The sequence below is a fragment of the Pan paniscus genome, chromosome Y, assembly GCF_029289425.2.
Source record: "Pan paniscus chromosome Y, NHGRI_mPanPan1-v2.0_pri, whole genome shotgun sequence".
Taxonomy (NCBI): Eukaryota; Metazoa; Chordata; class Mammalia; order Primates; family Hominidae; genus Pan; species Pan paniscus.
The window spans coordinates 39,109,053-39,128,007 of NC_073273.2; the positions used below are offsets into that span (position 1 = coordinate 39,109,053).

Genomic DNA, 18,955 nt, shown 5'->3' on the forward strand with positions numbered 1-18,955 from the left:
TCCAATCCTCAAACTAGAGTCACCCAATCCTCAAATTAATGACTAAGCTTAAGAATGATCTTTCCAGAAACAAATTATCAATTAAACCATGTTTGTGAAGACATGAATACTCTATTGCTGCAAAATATAGTTCTGTATCTCTAGCTGTAGCAATTATCCCAAAAGAAATTCTGTATCTCTACCAAGATGCTCACAGTTAAGTCTCATCCAAATTTTGCTCTTATGAAGCAAAACTCCAGTCAAATTAAGATATTTCCCATTTCTTACAAGTGGAAGGGTCCCATACCCTGTCAGCCAAGGTAATCTAAACCACCTGTAATACTTCCTCTACTCCCTCATTGGTTTATTGTCTGCCTCAGCAAACATCATCTCATCCTCTAAAAAGAATCTCAGGCTAGGATTCAAACCTGCATTACGAAGCCTTTTCTGGATTTCCCCAGGCAATAATTTCTGTTGCCTCGATAGCAGTTTGATCAAAATGTTTTTGTACTGGGTATAAAGAAATATTAGAAATAACTCAATAAAATATGATACTAATTTTAAAATCAATTTTAATATAACCATTCTCTATTAAAACCAAATAAAAATATCTGTGTACTATTACAGCATTTTTTCCTTCACATTCTAGGAAAGCAATGTATCATATATGCATCTGCTGAATGTAACCTATGCTAATTAAAGAAGCATTTCTCAAGCCCAGCTACAATGCATCTAAATACAAAACATGGGCACTAAAAATGAAGTTATCAAGTAGTTATTTCAGACAATTCAAAATACAGTAGCCCATGTCCTCAAACTTGAGGAATACATTCCAAGACCTCTAATGGATGCCAGTAATCTTGGATAGTACTGAACCCTACAGATACAATGTTTTTTCATTCTGGTAACCGAGACAGCTACTAAGTGACTAATGGGCAAGCTAATATATACAGCCTGGATATGATGGACAAAAAGATGATTTCATCATGCTATTCAGAAGGGTGCACAATTTAAAACTTTTTTTTTTTTTTTTTTTTTTTTTAAACAGAATCTCCTTCTGTCGCCAGACTGGAGTGCAGTGGTGGGATCTCAGCTCACTGGAACCGCCGAATCTCAGGTTCAAGGGATTCTCCTGCCTCAGCCTCCTGAGTAGCTGGGACTACAGGCACATGCCACCATGCCCAGCTAATTTTTGTATTTTCAGTAGAGATGGTGTTTCACTCTGTTGGCAAGAATGGTCTCAATCTCTTGACCTCGTGATCTGCCTGCCTCAGCCTCGCAAAGTGCTAGGATTACAGGCATGAGCCACTATGCCCAGTGACAATTTAAAACGTATGAATTGCTTGTTTCTGTTTATTTCTCTTTATTTTCCATTTAATATCTCTGGCCAAGGTTGCAGGTAATTGACCTCAGAAAACAACAATGTGGGTAAGGGGGGACTACTGTATACCTATATGCTTTACTAATCTTTAATAAATTCCTTGTAGAAAGCCAGGCACAATGGTACACACCTGTAGTCCCAACTACTTGGGAGTCTGAGATGGAAGGATCACTTTGGGCCAGGAATTCCACGCGTTGTACTATGATTATGCCTGTGAATAGCCACTGCACTCAATCCTGGAAAACAGTGAGAGCCAGTCTCTTAAAGTATAATTTCCTTAAATAAAATATATTTCAAAATCTCTCATTCTTATTTATGATCAAAAAATGTTATTCATCAATGTAGACTTTGAGCTTGGTCAATAATGAGCAAATAAAGCCCTCAAATATCCTTTTCATTTGACAGGTAACTACATGCCTACTAAGGCCACGTATTATGCATATAACAATAAACAAACATAATCCCTCCACCAAAAAGCTCCAGCCAGAGAGAAATATTAAAGTAAATAATTATGCTCATCCAATCAATTCAGTAATGGCAAGAATTTCACATGAAAGTACAAGATGTCCAGCAAAGATCTAACCACCTACAAATGGATGCCTCCTTGAGAAAATGTTATTAAGGTAGGACCTGCATGGATAAGTAAAAGTTACCATGAAAGAGTTCTAAAAAAATGCATTGCAGAATAACAAGCACCTGTTAAGGGCCCAAAAAAACATGAAGGAGATAATATGAAATTGTATTGTCTTTTTCTATTCTGAACATAATCATAATAATGATAGAAAACTATTGAGGTGTTTAGGATGAAAACTGGCAATCTGAGTTCCATTTAAAAATAATCTTTCTTTTTTAACAGACATCACTGCTGCTCCTCAAATTTTTAGTTATGTTTCCAGACACGTAAAAAGATTAACTCAGATCCCTTGAGTGTCAGGTGTGACTTGGTGAGCTAATAAATCAATTTTCTTAAAGGGAAAAAGATTAAACAGACATTTATCAAAAGAAGACATACAAGCAACAAACAGGTATATGAAAAAAAGTTCAACATCAATCACTGGGAAAAGCAAATGAAAATTACAGTGAGATATCACCCCATATATTTATTATCAAAAAAGACAAAGTATCATGCTGATCTGGCTATAGAGAAAGGGAACCCTTAACAATACCAGTGGGAATGTAAATTGGTACAGTCATATGGAAAAAAGTGGCAGAATCTCCTCAAAACTCAAAATAAACTACAATATGATCCAGCAATTCAGCTACTGGGTATTTATCCTAAGTAAATGAAATCAGTAGCTAAAGGACATGTGTCAAGTTTATTGCAGTATTATTCACAATAGCCAAGATATGAGATCAACCTAAGTGTTCATCAATGATTGAATAAGGTAAGAAAATCTGATATATATGTCTACGTATGTGTGTGTGTGTATATACATGTATATAATAAACATACTGTTCATCCATTTAAAAAAAAGAAAGTATCAGTAAGTTATTTCTTCTTTCAAATGCATGTAGTTACAATCCTGATGAGGGGAAAAAAAATGGTACTGTGTGTATCATTTCGCTTAAAGCTGAAGTTTCCAAGAAACTATTTGATAATGTTAAATGAGATCTTAAACTGTACCGTCATTTACGGCCACACAGATGAACCTGGAGGACATTAAGACAAATACTGCATGATCTCACTTATTTTAGAACATTGTTAAAAAACTTGATCTCATAGAAATATAGAGTAGAACAGTGGTCATCAGAGGCCAGCAAAGATTGGATGGACAGAATGAAGGAGAGAAATTACTCAACGGGTACAAAATGACAGGTAGATAAGAGGAATAATTTCTAGTTTTCTACATAGCATAGCAAGCAGACTACAATAAGCAATATTATATAGTGTGTATCTCAAAATAACTAGAAAAAAGATTCCAAATGTTCTTACCATGAAGAAATGTCTGAGGTGATGAATATGCTAAAGCTATGATGTGATCGCTACCCAATGTATGTACACATGTGTCAGAAGCATCACACTGTATCCCATAACTATGTCCAATTATTACGTGTCAATTAAAAATAAAATTTTAAAAATAATTTTAATATTTAAAAAATTCGACACTCTTTATTTTTATGCAAGGCAGCTTAGTCATCCCAAAATGATCTGAGGAATAAGGCCTGAGTTGTTTGTTATATGCATTTATGATCTCTTACCACAGCAAATTTTAAGAGTTTAAAAAGTCCTCATTAATAACTCTATTTCATGACTTAATAATGTCAATCACAATCGTGTTCGATGAATTTTAATCCAGACTCTGCCCTTAAATAAACCTATTTTATATTAGCTTGCAGATAGGGACTGCTGGTCTGTGTATCTTTATATAATTAAAAGCAATTTCAAAGACCACTTGATCTCTGATCTACATGTGTCTGCTGTCACATTTATCCATTCGATATTTGTTAAGAACCTATATGGTAAGTCTTAATTTTTTAAGCTTATTTTTGTTATGTGATGCCCAGTACTTAGACAGTATCCTAAATATTGAAGAGCCAAGTAAAATTTTGTCAGATAATGTCATATACCTTATTTACTCACTATGTCTTAGAAGGTGGATATAGTTATTCTATGCCCACAGGTATCATAAGAACCAATTAGGCACCCCTAGGTAAGGTTACACATTTATTTAAAAGGCAAAATAAAATCAATTTATGTTTTTAAAAAATGCTTCAAGAGTAATAAAACATGACCTTTTTTTTTGTCCTGGTTTTGAACATAGGAATGATGCCGTAAATCTCATCTTCTTTACCCCTTTCACATCTGCCTCTTAAATCAGCATTTATTATTTTCCACTAGCAAATTTTAAGGGGACAATAAATACCTCAGTATGCTCACCAATTATCCTCATTTTCAAACACAAAGGATTTTAAAAATCCAAAAGCTTCTAATGTTGATGTGTGTTCAAACAAATCAGCATATGTAGACATAAGCAAATATTTAGTAAATTTCTATACAATCTTTTTTCCTGCTATATTGAGGTATGTTTATTTATATATATATATATCCCTCGATAAACTCATAATACCTCAAAATACTGTGTATTTATATATATATAACTTTATATATAAAATTATATATAAAAATTTGTATATATACAAATTTTACATATGATATATATATATAAAATACTGTGATGTAAACATATACATATATTGTGACATCTCTACAATAATCAAGCTAGTTAACATATCACCTCACATTTATTTCCTGTATGTCCTCCACATGTAAGAAGTGGTAAGGGTGGGGGATATTGTGAGAATGCTTAAGATCTACTCTCTTTATGCAATCTTCATTAAATCAAGTAGTTGTACTGGTGTTAGCTACTGAAGAATATTGTGTTTCCCATATACATTTGTATATACTATTCCTACCTTCAAGAAACAGTTTTAACAGTTTACCAGTTTATGTAAGTTGCTAGGCATTATATAAAACTATCTGTCAAAATTAACCTTTTTTTCAAGTAATGATAATCCACTGCTGCAAATATATACAAAGTATAACAAAATATCAGTAATATCACCTATAGTGAGAGATAATAAAGTAAAATCTTAAAGATTATCTGAAGAAGGAAAAAACAAAATGTGAAGTAGAAAAGTCGCTCTAAAATGGAATAATTCATATATACTTTTAATCTAGTTAATCAATTGACAACTGCTATTTCTACCATGTATTAAACACATGGAAATTTGATTAATTTCACTTTTTAAAGGATGGATTAAATTCTGTGACAGAAAAACAGAATTCACAAATACTAGATAATGGCCCCGATCAGAGAAATTTTAGATGGCAGATGAGAAACAGAACTTAAAACGGCTGATGAGCCAAGTAAAATTTTATTTGTGAGGTACTTCCATTTCCTTTACTTAGTCACTATGTCCTAGATGTGGGTATAATTATTCTATGTCCCCAGATTATATTAAGAATCAAATAGGCACTTTAGCCAAGGTTACACATTTAATTAAAAGTGTTAACATCAAATTTTAAAATCAAATCTGCTACTTCAATGCCAGTTTACACTATATTAAAGCTGAATTAAACTATTTCAGTGACATTTGACCATTTTCAGGAACAATTAATGAACTATAAAGCCCTGGAATGTATACCATGTATAAACAAAAGAGAGACAGATCTACTGCGAAAACTACCTGTATTTTATTTAAATAATTTACCATTTAGAAATATCATATATACTCTTTCATGGAACTAAGGGAAGAAAATGAAGTAGAGAACTCATGAACTGTAATGAACTTAAATTCTGTTCTCCATCACAATATATCCATTCTGTAACCCTCTTGGAGAACTAAACCTTACTCAAGAATGAGACTGTGAATAATATTAGCCCTCTGATAGGAAATAACTTAATGAGCACATAGTGTATTTCTGGCAAATGATAGGCAAGGCAAACTTTGGAGGCTTTTCACAAAGTTACTACTCATTTTTGAAGACAGCAATGGAAATTTTGCCCTTTTCTATACTCTAAATCAAGATAAGAATGATAAATCATATATTTATTGAGCAGTTAGTTATTACCAATATTACTAAGCATCTAAGTCATTACTCTATAATGTCCCTATGAAAATATGAAAAAAAAAAAGTCATTTTAATTACACCTGGTAAGTATCTTCTACTAAACATGGAAAAATCCAACAGAGAACAAAAGTGAATATGGATCTTTGATGAGGTATCTGTGTATCTGAATCAACTAACCTTGAAGCCTGGACTTCCTATTATGAGTTAGTAATTTTTGAGTTGGAATTTATAAAAGTAAAGCCCAAAGTGTCTCTCTGAGTACACTTTGCCAGGAAAACACCTTGCTGTTATAAAAATATCATGATAGATTCCATCTTTAGCTATATAAATTACTAACCAACTAAAGAAAACTGGAAACTTTGAAAAGGGAGATATTCATTCTAACTCACACCTTTAATCATTTTAAATGCCAAGTACTTACAGCAATATACAGAAATATCTCTTCCTCAGTTAAACTATCGATGCCTATAACAATCTCAAAAATAGACAAGGAGTATTTTGATTATGAGGGAAAACTTAAGAAATAAAATTTCAGGATGAGATAAAAATCAAGTAAGATATTCACACTAAGAGAAGATTAATGTTGAAAACATCCCAAAACTTTTTAATGCTATACAAATGAAATAAACATCAAAAACTTGCTGAGTGTTTAAAAAAAATGAAAGATGGGCAAAAACAAAGAAAACAGCATGTATCTAAGACATTTTTTGCTAAAACCAACCTTACTCGAAGGGTTTGCTACCCTTTACATATGACTAAGCAAAGAAAAGCACATATAGGAATGAGTTATCTGTTAATATGTTCTGAGAAAATTTTACCATATTTATTTTCTGCTGTAAAACATCTTAGAGCCTTTTACAGACTTTATGTGTGTGTGTATACACATATAATGTGCAGAGAGGATTAAAATCTACAAAGTGGCATAGCTGTACTTATTTTCAATTTCTAATCCACAGGTATCTCAAATGGTAAGCAATTTGTAAATGTTACTCTGAATTTGAGAAAAATTGAAAATTTGAAAATTTCAGAAAGACTGAAAAATTCTATTCTATTTTTCCACATCAACTGCACTTAATCTTGGACTTAGGGACTCCTCAGCTCCACTTTTTTCTGAGTAGTGTGAAATCTAAGTTATTTATGTAGTTTACTTGCAATGATTTTAATGTTTTGGGTTGACTATGTTCCATCAGCATCATACTGTAAAAAACATAAATAGCAGAAGCAGTCTACATAATTGTAAACTTTAAAACAATTAAGGCATAATTGAGTTAAGAACCACATGCAGTAAGGCATTAATTCAGCAAGTCTGCGTTGGCCAGACAAGCACATTCAAAGAAAGGTATGAATCTTGACAAGCTCCTCACAGTAATCTCTGAAGTCCTTGGAATATCTAGTCTGACAAGAGTGTCTTTATTTATCTGGGGTTTTGGTTCATCCCAGATAGTTATGCTAACAATTGATTTACGGCAGAGGCCTGGGGCAATATGGTATCAGACCTCTCTCTGTAGGCACTGGAGACTAAGCTACTAAGGTAGCTTAGTAGGCAGGTCCTCCACAGCTACAAGATCAAATCCTAGTAAAAATTCTGAAAAGCAACAGTCACTGAGTTCCTCTGGTGGACAATATTCTGTCTATGTTTTCCTAACTTGCTGCAGGGAGAATCAATTGCAGCTCACAGATGTACAACAAAAGAGGACAAATGAAATCTTGCAGCTGGTTCTCTCTCCTAGACTCTGCCCTTACATGTCTTTTCCTTTGATAATTTTAATGTGTATTCTTTCACTGTAATAAACTGTAACCATGAGTATAACTGTTATCTGGGTTAAGTCCCTCTAACAAATCACTGAACTTGAGGGTGGTTTGGGGAACCCCAAACAACACAGTTTTTAAAAAGCATTCCTTTAATATTTCTGTGTTAGTGAGTTCAAAGTAAATCCTATTGTTAAGTTACATAAATACCCTCCACCTGTAAAATTAAGATAATCTACAAAAGATCTGTATCTGGAAAAGGAGAAACATTCTTAATACGCATAAAATCACAAACCTTATTATTTTCTCCAGAAGCTATAATTCTTTCAAAAAACAATGCTTTTAACTTAAAGGGAAGACCTATTTTCATTAAAGTCTTGGAAAACAAAATAGCTTCACATAGCGAAAACGTAAAAAAAATTTGAGAAATCAAATTTCCACAGAATTAAGATATTTAAACAATAATGTAATTTTTCCCAAAAATCTGCATATTACCCAAAAACTGTATATTTAGCAACCGGCAGTACAAAAGCCTTAGAGTGAATATTATATTAAACAACTTTGCTATGACACATGTTTTGCTATAATAGGTGTAGATTTCTAATAAGACCTATACAAAGCAATAATCAATAGTTAAATCACTGGTATGACATCACTAACTGGCCTGTTCTCTGTCTTTGGTGGCAGATGCACAAAATAATGTTGATGCTCAAAGGAAATCAAAACCTTCACCATCTCCTGATTATATAAAAACTTTTAAAATTAAACAAAACAAAAACTTTAAGGTGCCAAAGTTATCTTGCAAGTCTTGGTATTCATTTTATATCGTGAAACTCAGTTCCAACCTTTTTTTAACCCTTTAGGTCATATCCTCAATTTTCTAAGATTTTCATAGCACTAAATTCCAACGCTTCTCAGTGACATTAAAGTGTGCATGTGCACATGTGCGTGCATGCACAGACATATGAAATTGTGTATGTGGGAAAAATCTCAACCACCTACCTTTAAACTAGACTTGTAGTCTGTGTTCACTTTGAACATGAGCCCAAGCCGTAAATGAATTTCCTTGGCTCGACAAAAGCTGGGGTCAACATAAAGGACATCTTGAAATGCTTTAATTGCCCTGAAAAAAATAAAAACATAAGAAACTGTGATTTTTAATACTTACATATATCTCACTTGATAGTATAGGAAACATTCTGGCTATTTAATTTTATTGAAAGTACCAACTTTATAAAAAACAGTATGAATGAACAGAAAAGATTAGAAAGGGATAAGAAAGCGCATAATCCTTTTGTTCTCAATTCCGTCAACTATTCAAAAATATCTAAAGGTTCAAGAAAAAATTCAGTGGAAATTACTACAAATCTTTCTGAAACATTCAAGGAAGAACAGCAGGAAAATGTGAAAAGGTGAGAAAGTGAAGGTGTTAATTCTGCTTCTATTCAGCTTCATATAAGCCAAATTTTTAAAACTTTATTTCTGCCTTTCACTTTTGGTATACTCTTTTGTTGTAAATGACAAGGTCTCAATCTGTCACCCATGCTGGAGTGTAGCAGGACAATCACAGCTCACTGCAGCCCGGACCTCCTGGGTTCAAGCAATCCTCTTACTTCAGCCTTCTGAGTAGCTGGAACCACAGGTTCATGCCAACACTCCTAGCTAATTTTTTTCATTTTTTGTACAGAGAGGATCTCTCTTTGATGTCCTGGATGGTCATGAACTTCTGGGCTCAAGGGATCCTCCTGCACCAGCCTCCCAAAGAGCTGAAATTACAGGCAAACACCTGGCCTGTTTGCCATTATCTACTACCATTCTAAGTATGTGTAATAACATGGATAGGGGATCAATTTTTATTTTTTCCACACAGATTTCCTATAGTCTAGCATAATTTGTGAAGCAGACTATTCTAATTCCAGAGCAATATGGTGTTACCTTTGATATAAATCAAGTACTCATGTTCATGTGGGACTGTTTCTGGGTTCTCCAATCTAATTCAGTGTTGATTAGTCTATCAATCCACCTTTGTTCAAATGCTATCATACTGTCTTAATTACTGTTTCTTTTTTAAATGGGTCTCTCCAATAAAGAAAATCCACAGATAAGTAGAGCTTTTCTCTTTAACAGTGAGTGTATTTTGAATATTTTTACTGCTTGAATTACGTAAATGATAACTTCCTCAAAAATAAATACGAGGGCAAAAGTCTGCTTGAATCTAAATTATTCTCCAAATACTTTGAAAGTAACAATTTAGAATCTTAAGTGTTTCTAATACAAATGACATTTTCTATACAGTATAAAAAGATACAGATACCAGTAATATGACAAAATGGGCTTTAGGATGCTACACATGCCCCTAATAGGTTAGTCTGATAAGTAATTTCCTACTTCTAAAATTATGTATATTCCATATCCATTAATTCCAAGATTAAGCATTTTAAAAGGTAGGGGGTTTGGGGAATTATACAGACATCACTTAAAGACAACACATTATTTAATATATATTAATATATATTAAAGCAATCACTATTTTGTATCTATGCTAGCTTTATCTGTGTAGTGATTTTACGTTCTTATCTTCAATCTATGGGAGAACATGAGTTATCACAATTACATGAAAATTAATCAACATGATGCACACTAATCACATGATGCACATGTAAATCAACATGATGCACACAGTTTATTCCCCTAAACTGTATAGGAATACAGTTTCCTTGTCACTAGTTTTACACTGGATTTCACCTAAGTAAATTCTGGGTGACTAAAATGATTTTATCTATATGCCCAGAGAAATAATTATAAATACTGATTAAAATAACCATCTTTACATGGGGCAAAGCATAATAAATTATTCTACTAACTACAACTTATATCCTTACTTTTGAATACATGCCCCCTAAATTCTTTACCAGTGTTATCACTGCCCTCGGCAGACAGGGGCAGGTCCCCAGTGAAACCTGACATTCAAGCCAAAGAAAGCCTGAAGCCTGAAAACTGGGCTGCCAGTTACAGGTAGAGTCTGTGACCCAGAGTGAGAACTTCCTTGACAACTTTTAGCCAGCCAAAAGGTGCTTTTTCCAGGCCCACCTTGGACCAATCAGCATGCACTTGCCCATTCTGAGCCCACACAAACCCCAGACTGAGCCATACTTTAGCACTATCCACCTTCGGGTAGGGGCTACCCACTTCAGGTCCCCTCTCAGCTGAGAGCTGTTCTGTTCCTCAGTAAAACTTTTCTGCCTTGCTCACCCTCTAGTTGTCCATGTTAGCTCATTCTTCTTGGACCTAGAACAAGAACCCAGTACCCACCAAAGGGCAGGGCATAAAGTGACGGCAACACTGTAGCCCTCCTGCCCTCTATCCACACCGGGTGGCTGCCCCATGTGACAGGAAGCAGCAGAGTGCCAGGCCAGCCCAGGAGCCGTCGGCTTAAGCCAGGTAATGGGACTGAACCAACTGGGAGGCACACAACCTCGTTCACTGGAAGTGTGTGGACTTGGTGAGGGAGCGGTAATACCAATGAGGGAGTGGTAATACGAATATGCTGTAACACTTCATGGGGGCTCAGACACCAGGACTCTCCAAGCCAGAGCTGTAACAAACTGTAACACCCCCTTTGGGGCTTTGTGGTTTCTGGCATCTCCGAATATTTTCAGCGCCACAGTGTTCCCATAGTCCAGTTGCCAGTACCCAAGGCGGAAGACGCTGAAGGCACCGTTGGTCCAGCCACAGACTTGCGCAGAGCTCACCCATGTGCCAGCACCTGGAGTTGCCCAACCTGCCGGCACACCTGACTGTATGCCATGGCCAGACCCCATGCCCACTGGCTCACATAGGTCTTGCCACTCTGCACCTGGCTCCCCACTGGTGGGTGTGAAATCTGGGCGGGTACCATGAGCCAAGCACAGCCTGCAGGGCCAACTGGGCAGAGCCAGTCCAGCCATCAGGAAGCAAACTTGAGCAGAGGCCCTGCCAGACAAACAGGTCTTGTGAAGCGGCACCCAAAGGATCCTTTGTCAGTACCCTTTCCAACGATAACTGAACAGAAAGTTTTTCTGTTCCAATGCAAAGTTTTTCTGCCTTTCGATTCCAATGCCAAAATATGCAGAAAATATGCATTTTTGGGTTTCAGTAGGAATTTTGTTTAAATTATTAGACTGGGGACCCAGACATCAGGTCTGCTTATACCACTAAATAAATGGTTAAATAACAGTGACCAAGAACTAACATATTTATGACGGATTATACAAGATGGTTAGTGAATTAAGTTTAAGATCTCTTAAAACAATGTATAGTATTCATGAAAAAAATCATCATAGAATCTTAACGCTTAGTAGCAAACAATTATTTCCAGACTTGATGTAATTAAATGCCCAAAGGCAGAGAAGGAAGAAAAACAGATGGCAGGAAAAGCTATCCAGGTTAAAGTTAAATATTCACCTGTGGGAAAACATGTCAAATAGCTGTCAGTGCATATTTAAGAATTTGTAATAAACATTACGGCAACCTACACATTGCAAATCTTGATCACGTAGTTATTATCTTCCTTCGGACTGTCACAGCACTCGAATGGGGTAGAACATAAAATAGGAGCAGGGCAGTTTATAATCAAATTACCAGTTACTGGCCAAGATGAAAGAATGATGGGCTGAACTTGATTAGAAACTGCAGTAAAATAAGTGATACTACTGGAAATGTATGGTTACAGACATTAAAATCACCATTTACTGGAAACAAGTGGTATAAGTCAACTTACCAATGAAATGCATTGTAGTAGAAGTAGACCAAACCAAGGCCATATAAAAATGCAGCATTCTGTTAATATAAAACACAAAACAACCTTTATAACAGATTTTATATCTATTACTATTACATATATTAATAAGAAGTCACGTAACGAGATGTTTTAAGTTCTGAATATTTTACCATATATTACAATATTCTTCTCTACTTTATCTCAAGTTCTCTCCATTTTGAAAATTGGAATCAATTTGCCATTCAATGTTACAAAAAAGGTAGTTACCTTTTTTTTTTTAATGCACAGCATCACCCTCTACTAAATGTTAGTACAGATTGTTCACCACTTATCCAAAATACTTGAGACTAGGTGTTCCAAATTTCCAACTTTTCTGGGTTTTAAGTACTTGCGTATACATAGATACCTTGGGGATGGAACCCAAGTTTAAACACAAAATTCATTTGTTTTATATATAGCTTATACACATAGCCTGAAGGTAACTGTGTACAAAACGTTTAATAATTTTGAGTATGAAACAAAGTTTTTGTATACTGAACCATCTGAAAGCAAAGGTGTCACAATTTCAGCCACGTAAGAGTGCAATCTGTGGTTGTTTGGCATCACCATCTATTCCTAATCAGGAATTTACATATGCCACTGAGAAGCAATCATTTTCTTACACTAATTCACACATAAGTGTTTAAAATAGTAAAAAATATGACACAAGATTATACAGAGAGAAAACAGTGTCTGGGTAACTGAACAGCATGGTAGCATACAGTCATGGGCCTTGTTATATGACAGACAACATATATATACAACAGTGGTCCCACAGGACTATAATAATTGATTTTTACTGAGCTTTTCTATGTTTAGATATACAAACACCATTGTGTTATAATTAGTTATAGTATTCAGTACAGTAACATGCTACACAGGTTTGTAGCCTATGACCTAGAGGCTACACCATACAGCAAAGCTGTGTAATAAGCTGCATCATTTGGGTTTCTGTAAGTACACCATATGATGTTGACACAATGATGCAACTGCCTGAAAACAAATTTGTCAGATTGCATTCCTGTCACTGAGATGTATGAATGTACCTGTATCAGCTGATAAACTGCAACAACAAGAACAACAACAGAACAGCAGGTTTTCAGTCTCCACCTATGATGCTGTATTTTGATGAAAAATTTACTGTACACACTGCATTATTTATTTATTTATTATTTTTTTATATGGGTTCTCACTCTGTCACCCAGGCTTGAGTGCAGTGGCATGACCTAAGCTCACTGCAACCTCTGCCTCCAGGGTTCAAGCAATTATCCTGCCTCAGTCTCCTGAGTACCTGGGACTACAAGCACCCACCACCACACCACACTCATGGGATTACAGGCATAAGCCACCATGCATGGCCTGAATGGCTTGTTAAATGTTTCTGCAGAATTATCTGCCTGATTCACAATGGCTTTTGCCTTGGATATCTCTTTCATTTTATAACCTGACATGATTTCTTGTTATGAATGCCTGCTGTCCTAGTCCTTCAATAAGTCCATCAGGCATTTTCATCACATTGTCTGTAGGCACCTTCCCTGCAGTCTTAAAAACATCACCTTCATTATCACTATTATCACAATCACCTTAATTCAACCAGACTATTCTGGCTATTTCACAATTGTTAAAAGAACAACTAGGGCCTAATTATTAATGTTAAAATCTTGATATATAATTCTTCTAGCTTTATTTTGTGTATTTAAGGAAGAGCGATGTCATTTTTTTCTTACTTGACATAGAAAATCCTTCAAAATTACCACCTTGTTTATCGTCATCACTGAACACGGTCACAGAGCATAGCTGTGCCAGACATTAAGACAATGATATCTTTAGTCACTGCATTCCAAATACAGGCAATAGCATATACAGCATCATTCTTCACGCTAACTCCTTCTGAAGACCTGCCACACTCACATCTCTGTTCATTCATGCTAGCATGCTATTCATGAAGAATTTTTATATTTAGTCTTTATTGATATAAAGATACCCTGCTCACATGGTTGAATTAATGAAGTCACATTTGGAGAAAACGACATGGCAAAAAGATTATTTCTGAGTAAAATTTCAGCTGAAGAATGAGCAGAGCAGATGTCAACCAGTCCAGCTTCCTGCAATGAGTACAAGCAGCTAGTACAAAATATTTACGAAACCAATCAGAAAAGATGTTGCTGGTAATCCATGCCTTTCTGTTAGTATAATAATGAACTGGTAAGAAATTCACTCTCTGAACACAGTACACAAGCTTTTGCCTACCACATAAGTTCAGATTTATGCATGCTTGCCACATTAGCACATGTCAGCACAGTTATTTTTAAACCTCTGCAACTAGCTTGTTGAATATTCAACCATTCTCTTCAGTTTTCAGTTTACTGCGATAACAGCCACTTGTTTCATGAACACACTATTATTATGTGGCATGTATTCAATGCAACACTGACGGATCCCCTCTTTCAATACACAGTCAAAATCTACGTTTTTAGCTTTACACAGTGTTTTCCTATTTCTCATTAACTTCAGTTCATCCTTTCCACACATAACTTCAATAGTTTATCCTTCTGTTTCTTCAAGTCACATTGGCGGTCATTCCAATGCTATATGCTCCTCTATAAATGTTTCACACTTACATCACAGTTCAGTTTCTCTATGTTTGACTTTATGTGCTATAAACACAAATGCTTCCTCTTTTTCTTACCATTTTTACCCATAAGGTTATCTGTAGGACTTTTCTGATACAGTCTCTTTACATCACTAAGCAGACAAGCAAAAAACAGTGCATAGAGGTTTGGGCCCCATGTGGGGCATTGTGGAGATCCTGCCATTGGCACATCCAGGCTACACAAGTGTCATTTTATTACCCTTTGTGGCCTTGCTCATCTGGGTTTATCTGGCATGGATGGAAAAGGTATGTAACAGCTGAAGGGACCTGAGAGTGTCTTCTTCCCTTGGGGATGGTGAATAAACTATGTTCTATGCACCTGCACTTGGACTAGGACACATCACATGAGGCTGGCTGTGAAATTTTTAAGTTTTCAATTTATGGAGCGCATTTTAAATTTTAGATTTTTGAGTTACAAATGCTCATATATTAAACAGTTCTCTTCAGTTTTCAGTTCACTGTGAAAATCTCCACTTGTTTCATGATGGGCACCCAATTTTCTTTTTATAGTTTAAGTTCTAGGGTACATGCGCACAACATGCAGGTTTGTTACGTATGTATACATGTGCCATGTTGGTGTGCTGCACCCATTAACTCGTCACTTACGTTAGATGTATCTCCTAATGCTATCCCTCCCCCCTCCCCCCACCCCACAACAGGCCCTGGTGTGTGATGTTCCCCTTCCTCTGTCCAAGTGTTCTCACTGTTCCCACCTATGAGTGAGAACATACGGTGTTTGGTTTTTTGTCCTTGCGATAGTTTGCTGAGAATGATGGTTTCCAGCTTCATACATGGCCCTACAAAAGACATGAACTCATCCTTTTTTATGGCTGCACAGTATTCCATGGTGTATACGTGACAAATTTTCTTAATCCAGTCTATCATTAATGGAGATCTGGGTTGGTTCCAAGTGTTTGCTATTGTGAATAGTGCCGCAATAAACATACATGTGCATGTGTCTTTATGGCTGCATGATTTATAATCCTTTGGGTATATACCCAGTAATCGGATCACTGGGTCAAATGGTATTTCTAGTTCTAGATCCCTGAGGAATTGCCACACTGACTTCCACAATGGTTGAACTAGTTTACAGTCCCACCAACAGTGTAAAAGTGTTCCTATTTCTCCACATCCTCTCTAGCACACGTTGTTTCCTGACTTTTTAATTATTGCCATTCTAACTGCTGGATGAGCACACAATTATTACATGGTATGTATTCACTGCAACACTGACAGATCCCCCTCTTCCAATATACAATAGAAATCTACATGATTCTCAATATGTATTAAAGACAGTATTTTAAACTCAGAAAAGTCATCTAGCCGTTACATTTTTAGGTTTTTAGACGTCACTAATTCTTTTTGCAGCATGAAACAGGGAGATGGATTCCTGCAGTAAATTATAATTTTAGGTTGCCTTGGCATCCATTTTGAATATAAGCAGAACTTTTTCATATTAGAAGCAGGACTTAGTTGCCCTTGACACAGTTTCTAATTTCTCCTTCTTCCAGTTCCTCAATATAGTTAATCTAGATATCTGCCTTAAGCAATTGCCTCCTGGTTACCACTTCCCTGTGGAAGAGCTAGACACAACCTACTTGATTTACCCCACTAACCCTTACAACCTACAAGGATGACACAGATATGCCACCACCACCACCTCTCAGTCACACCCTGAACTCTAAACCCACCAATTAGAATCACCGAGGGAAACCTGCTTGGGTAATACCCTGAGTCCTAATAAAGGCTTTGGACCATAGTTCCCTCACACTGTCTCCACTGGATTGAGCATCCCAGAGAGTTCCCCCTTTCCACATACCTGCAAGGCATGCTATCTCTTCTCTGTAATACACTACTTCTGTTATTTCATTTGTATTGTGGTGCACCACCCTCTGTCTCACCTGACTGTTAATCCAAACCAAACTCTCCTCCTGTCAAAACTCTCCTAGAGATGTCTGTCTTGGTAGGAATAAACTAGACCCTGGTTAAGTAAGAGCCACAAGGCTTCTGCCAGAACAGATGCTCCATGGCTTAAGATGGGGTTATGTCCCAGTAAACCATGATAAGTTAAAAGTGTGGCAATACATTTAATGCACCTAATCTACTATCATAGCTTAGCCAAGCCCACCTTAAGCATGATTAGGACATTTATTTATTTATTTATTTATTTTATTTCATTCTATTTTTTAAGACAAGGTCTTGCTCTGTCAACCAGCTGGAGTGTAGTGGCACAATCATGGCTTCCTGCAGCCTTGACTTCCCAGATTCAGGCTATCCTCCCACCTCAGCCTGCTGACTGACTGGGAACACAGGCACAAGCCACCATGCCTGGCTAAGTAATTTTGGTAGAGACAGGGTTTCACCATATTGCTCAGACTAAGGCACATTTGCATTAGCCTATAGTCAGGCAAAATCACTGAAAACAAAGCTTATTTTATAATAAAGTGCTGAAAATCTCATTTAATTTACTGAATATTGTACTAAAAGTGAACAGCAGAATGGCTGTATGGGTAACTGAAGCTCACTGCTTCTGCTGAATACATACCACTTTCACACCTTCATAATATCAGAAACTAGGAGTAATCATTGCTAGTGAGCAACTGTCTTTATAGATGGGTTTCCTCTGACAGGGGCATCTGGTGAGAAGGACATCTGATCACAAGCACTGGGCCATCCACCAAAATATAGCAGAATCCTTTCAAAAGCACACTGTGTACGTTCATGGCCACCTGTCCTGGATTCCTTTCATGGCAAGGCTACAATTTCTGGGCATTCTCTAGAGACCTCAAAACCAACTTAGATGTCAAGTAGTCAAAGCTCACAAAGACCAGAACTAGAGAATGCCAAAGAGAATATGGGCAACATTAAATAGCTATGGCAATCCTAAGCAAAAAGACAAAGCTGGAGGCATCATGTTACCCAATTTCAAGCTATATTACAGGGATACATTACCCAAAACAGTATGGTACTGGTCCAGAAATAGATGTTTAGACCAATGGAACAGAATAGCGAGCCCAGAAATAAAGCCATACACCTATGGCCAACAAATCTTCAAAAAAGCTGTCAAAAACAAGGGGAAAAGACTCCCTAGTCAATAAATAGTGCAGGGATAACTGGCTAGCCATATGCAGAAGACTAAAACTGAACCCCTTCCTATTTATAGTTACAAAAGTCATAGACGATTAGACTCTAAATGTAACACACAAAACTATAAAAACCCTGAAAGACAGCTTAGGCAATACTTGGCTAGCCATATGCAGAAGGCTAAAACTGAACCCCTTCCAGCTTACAGTTACCAAAAGTCAAAGATGATTAAAGACTTTAAATGTAACGCACAAAACTATAAAAACCCTGAAAGACAGCTTAGGCAACACCATCCCGGACATAGGAATGGGCAAAGATTTCATGATAAATACACCAAAAGTAATCGCAACAAAAGCAAAACCTGACAAGGGGGATCAAATTAAAGGTAAGAGCATCTGCAGAGCAAAACAAACAGAGTAAGCAAACCAAGCATAGTAAATGGACAATCTACAGGATGGAATAAACTATTTTCAAAGTATGCATCTGACAAAGGTCTCCATAAGGAACTTAAATTTACAAGACAAAAACAACCCCATTAGAAAGTGGGCAAAGGACATAAACTAACATTTTTCAAAAGACATATATGCAGCCAACAAGCATAGAGAAAAAAAAGTTCAGTATCACTGATTATTAGAGAAAAGCAAATCAAAATCACAATGAGATACCATCTTACACCAATCAGAATGGCTACTATTAAAAAGTCAAAAAATAGCAGGTGCTGGCAAAGTTGCTGAGAAA

General features: G+C 36.2%; 1 protein-coding gene across 24 annotated transcripts in view; it reads right to left on the reverse strand.

Annotated features, from left to right (window-relative positions):
• UTY (ubiquitously transcribed tetratricopeptide repeat containing, Y-linked) overlaps window positions 1–18,955 on the reverse strand; it is a 254,423-nt gene that overhangs the window by 172,172 nt on the left and 63,296 nt on the right. For all 24 annotated transcript variants that reach the window (XM_063602062.1, XM_063602063.1, XM_063602064.1 and 21 more), the window contains exons 5-6: window positions 12,442–12,500; window positions 8,685–8,805 (exon numbers count right to left, since the gene is read on the reverse strand). In XM_063602062.1, coding sequence (XP_063458132.1) covers window positions 8,685–8,805; window positions 12,442–12,500 — 180 coding nt within the window. The remainder of the gene's footprint in view (window positions 1–8,684; window positions 8,806–12,441; window positions 12,501–18,955) is intronic.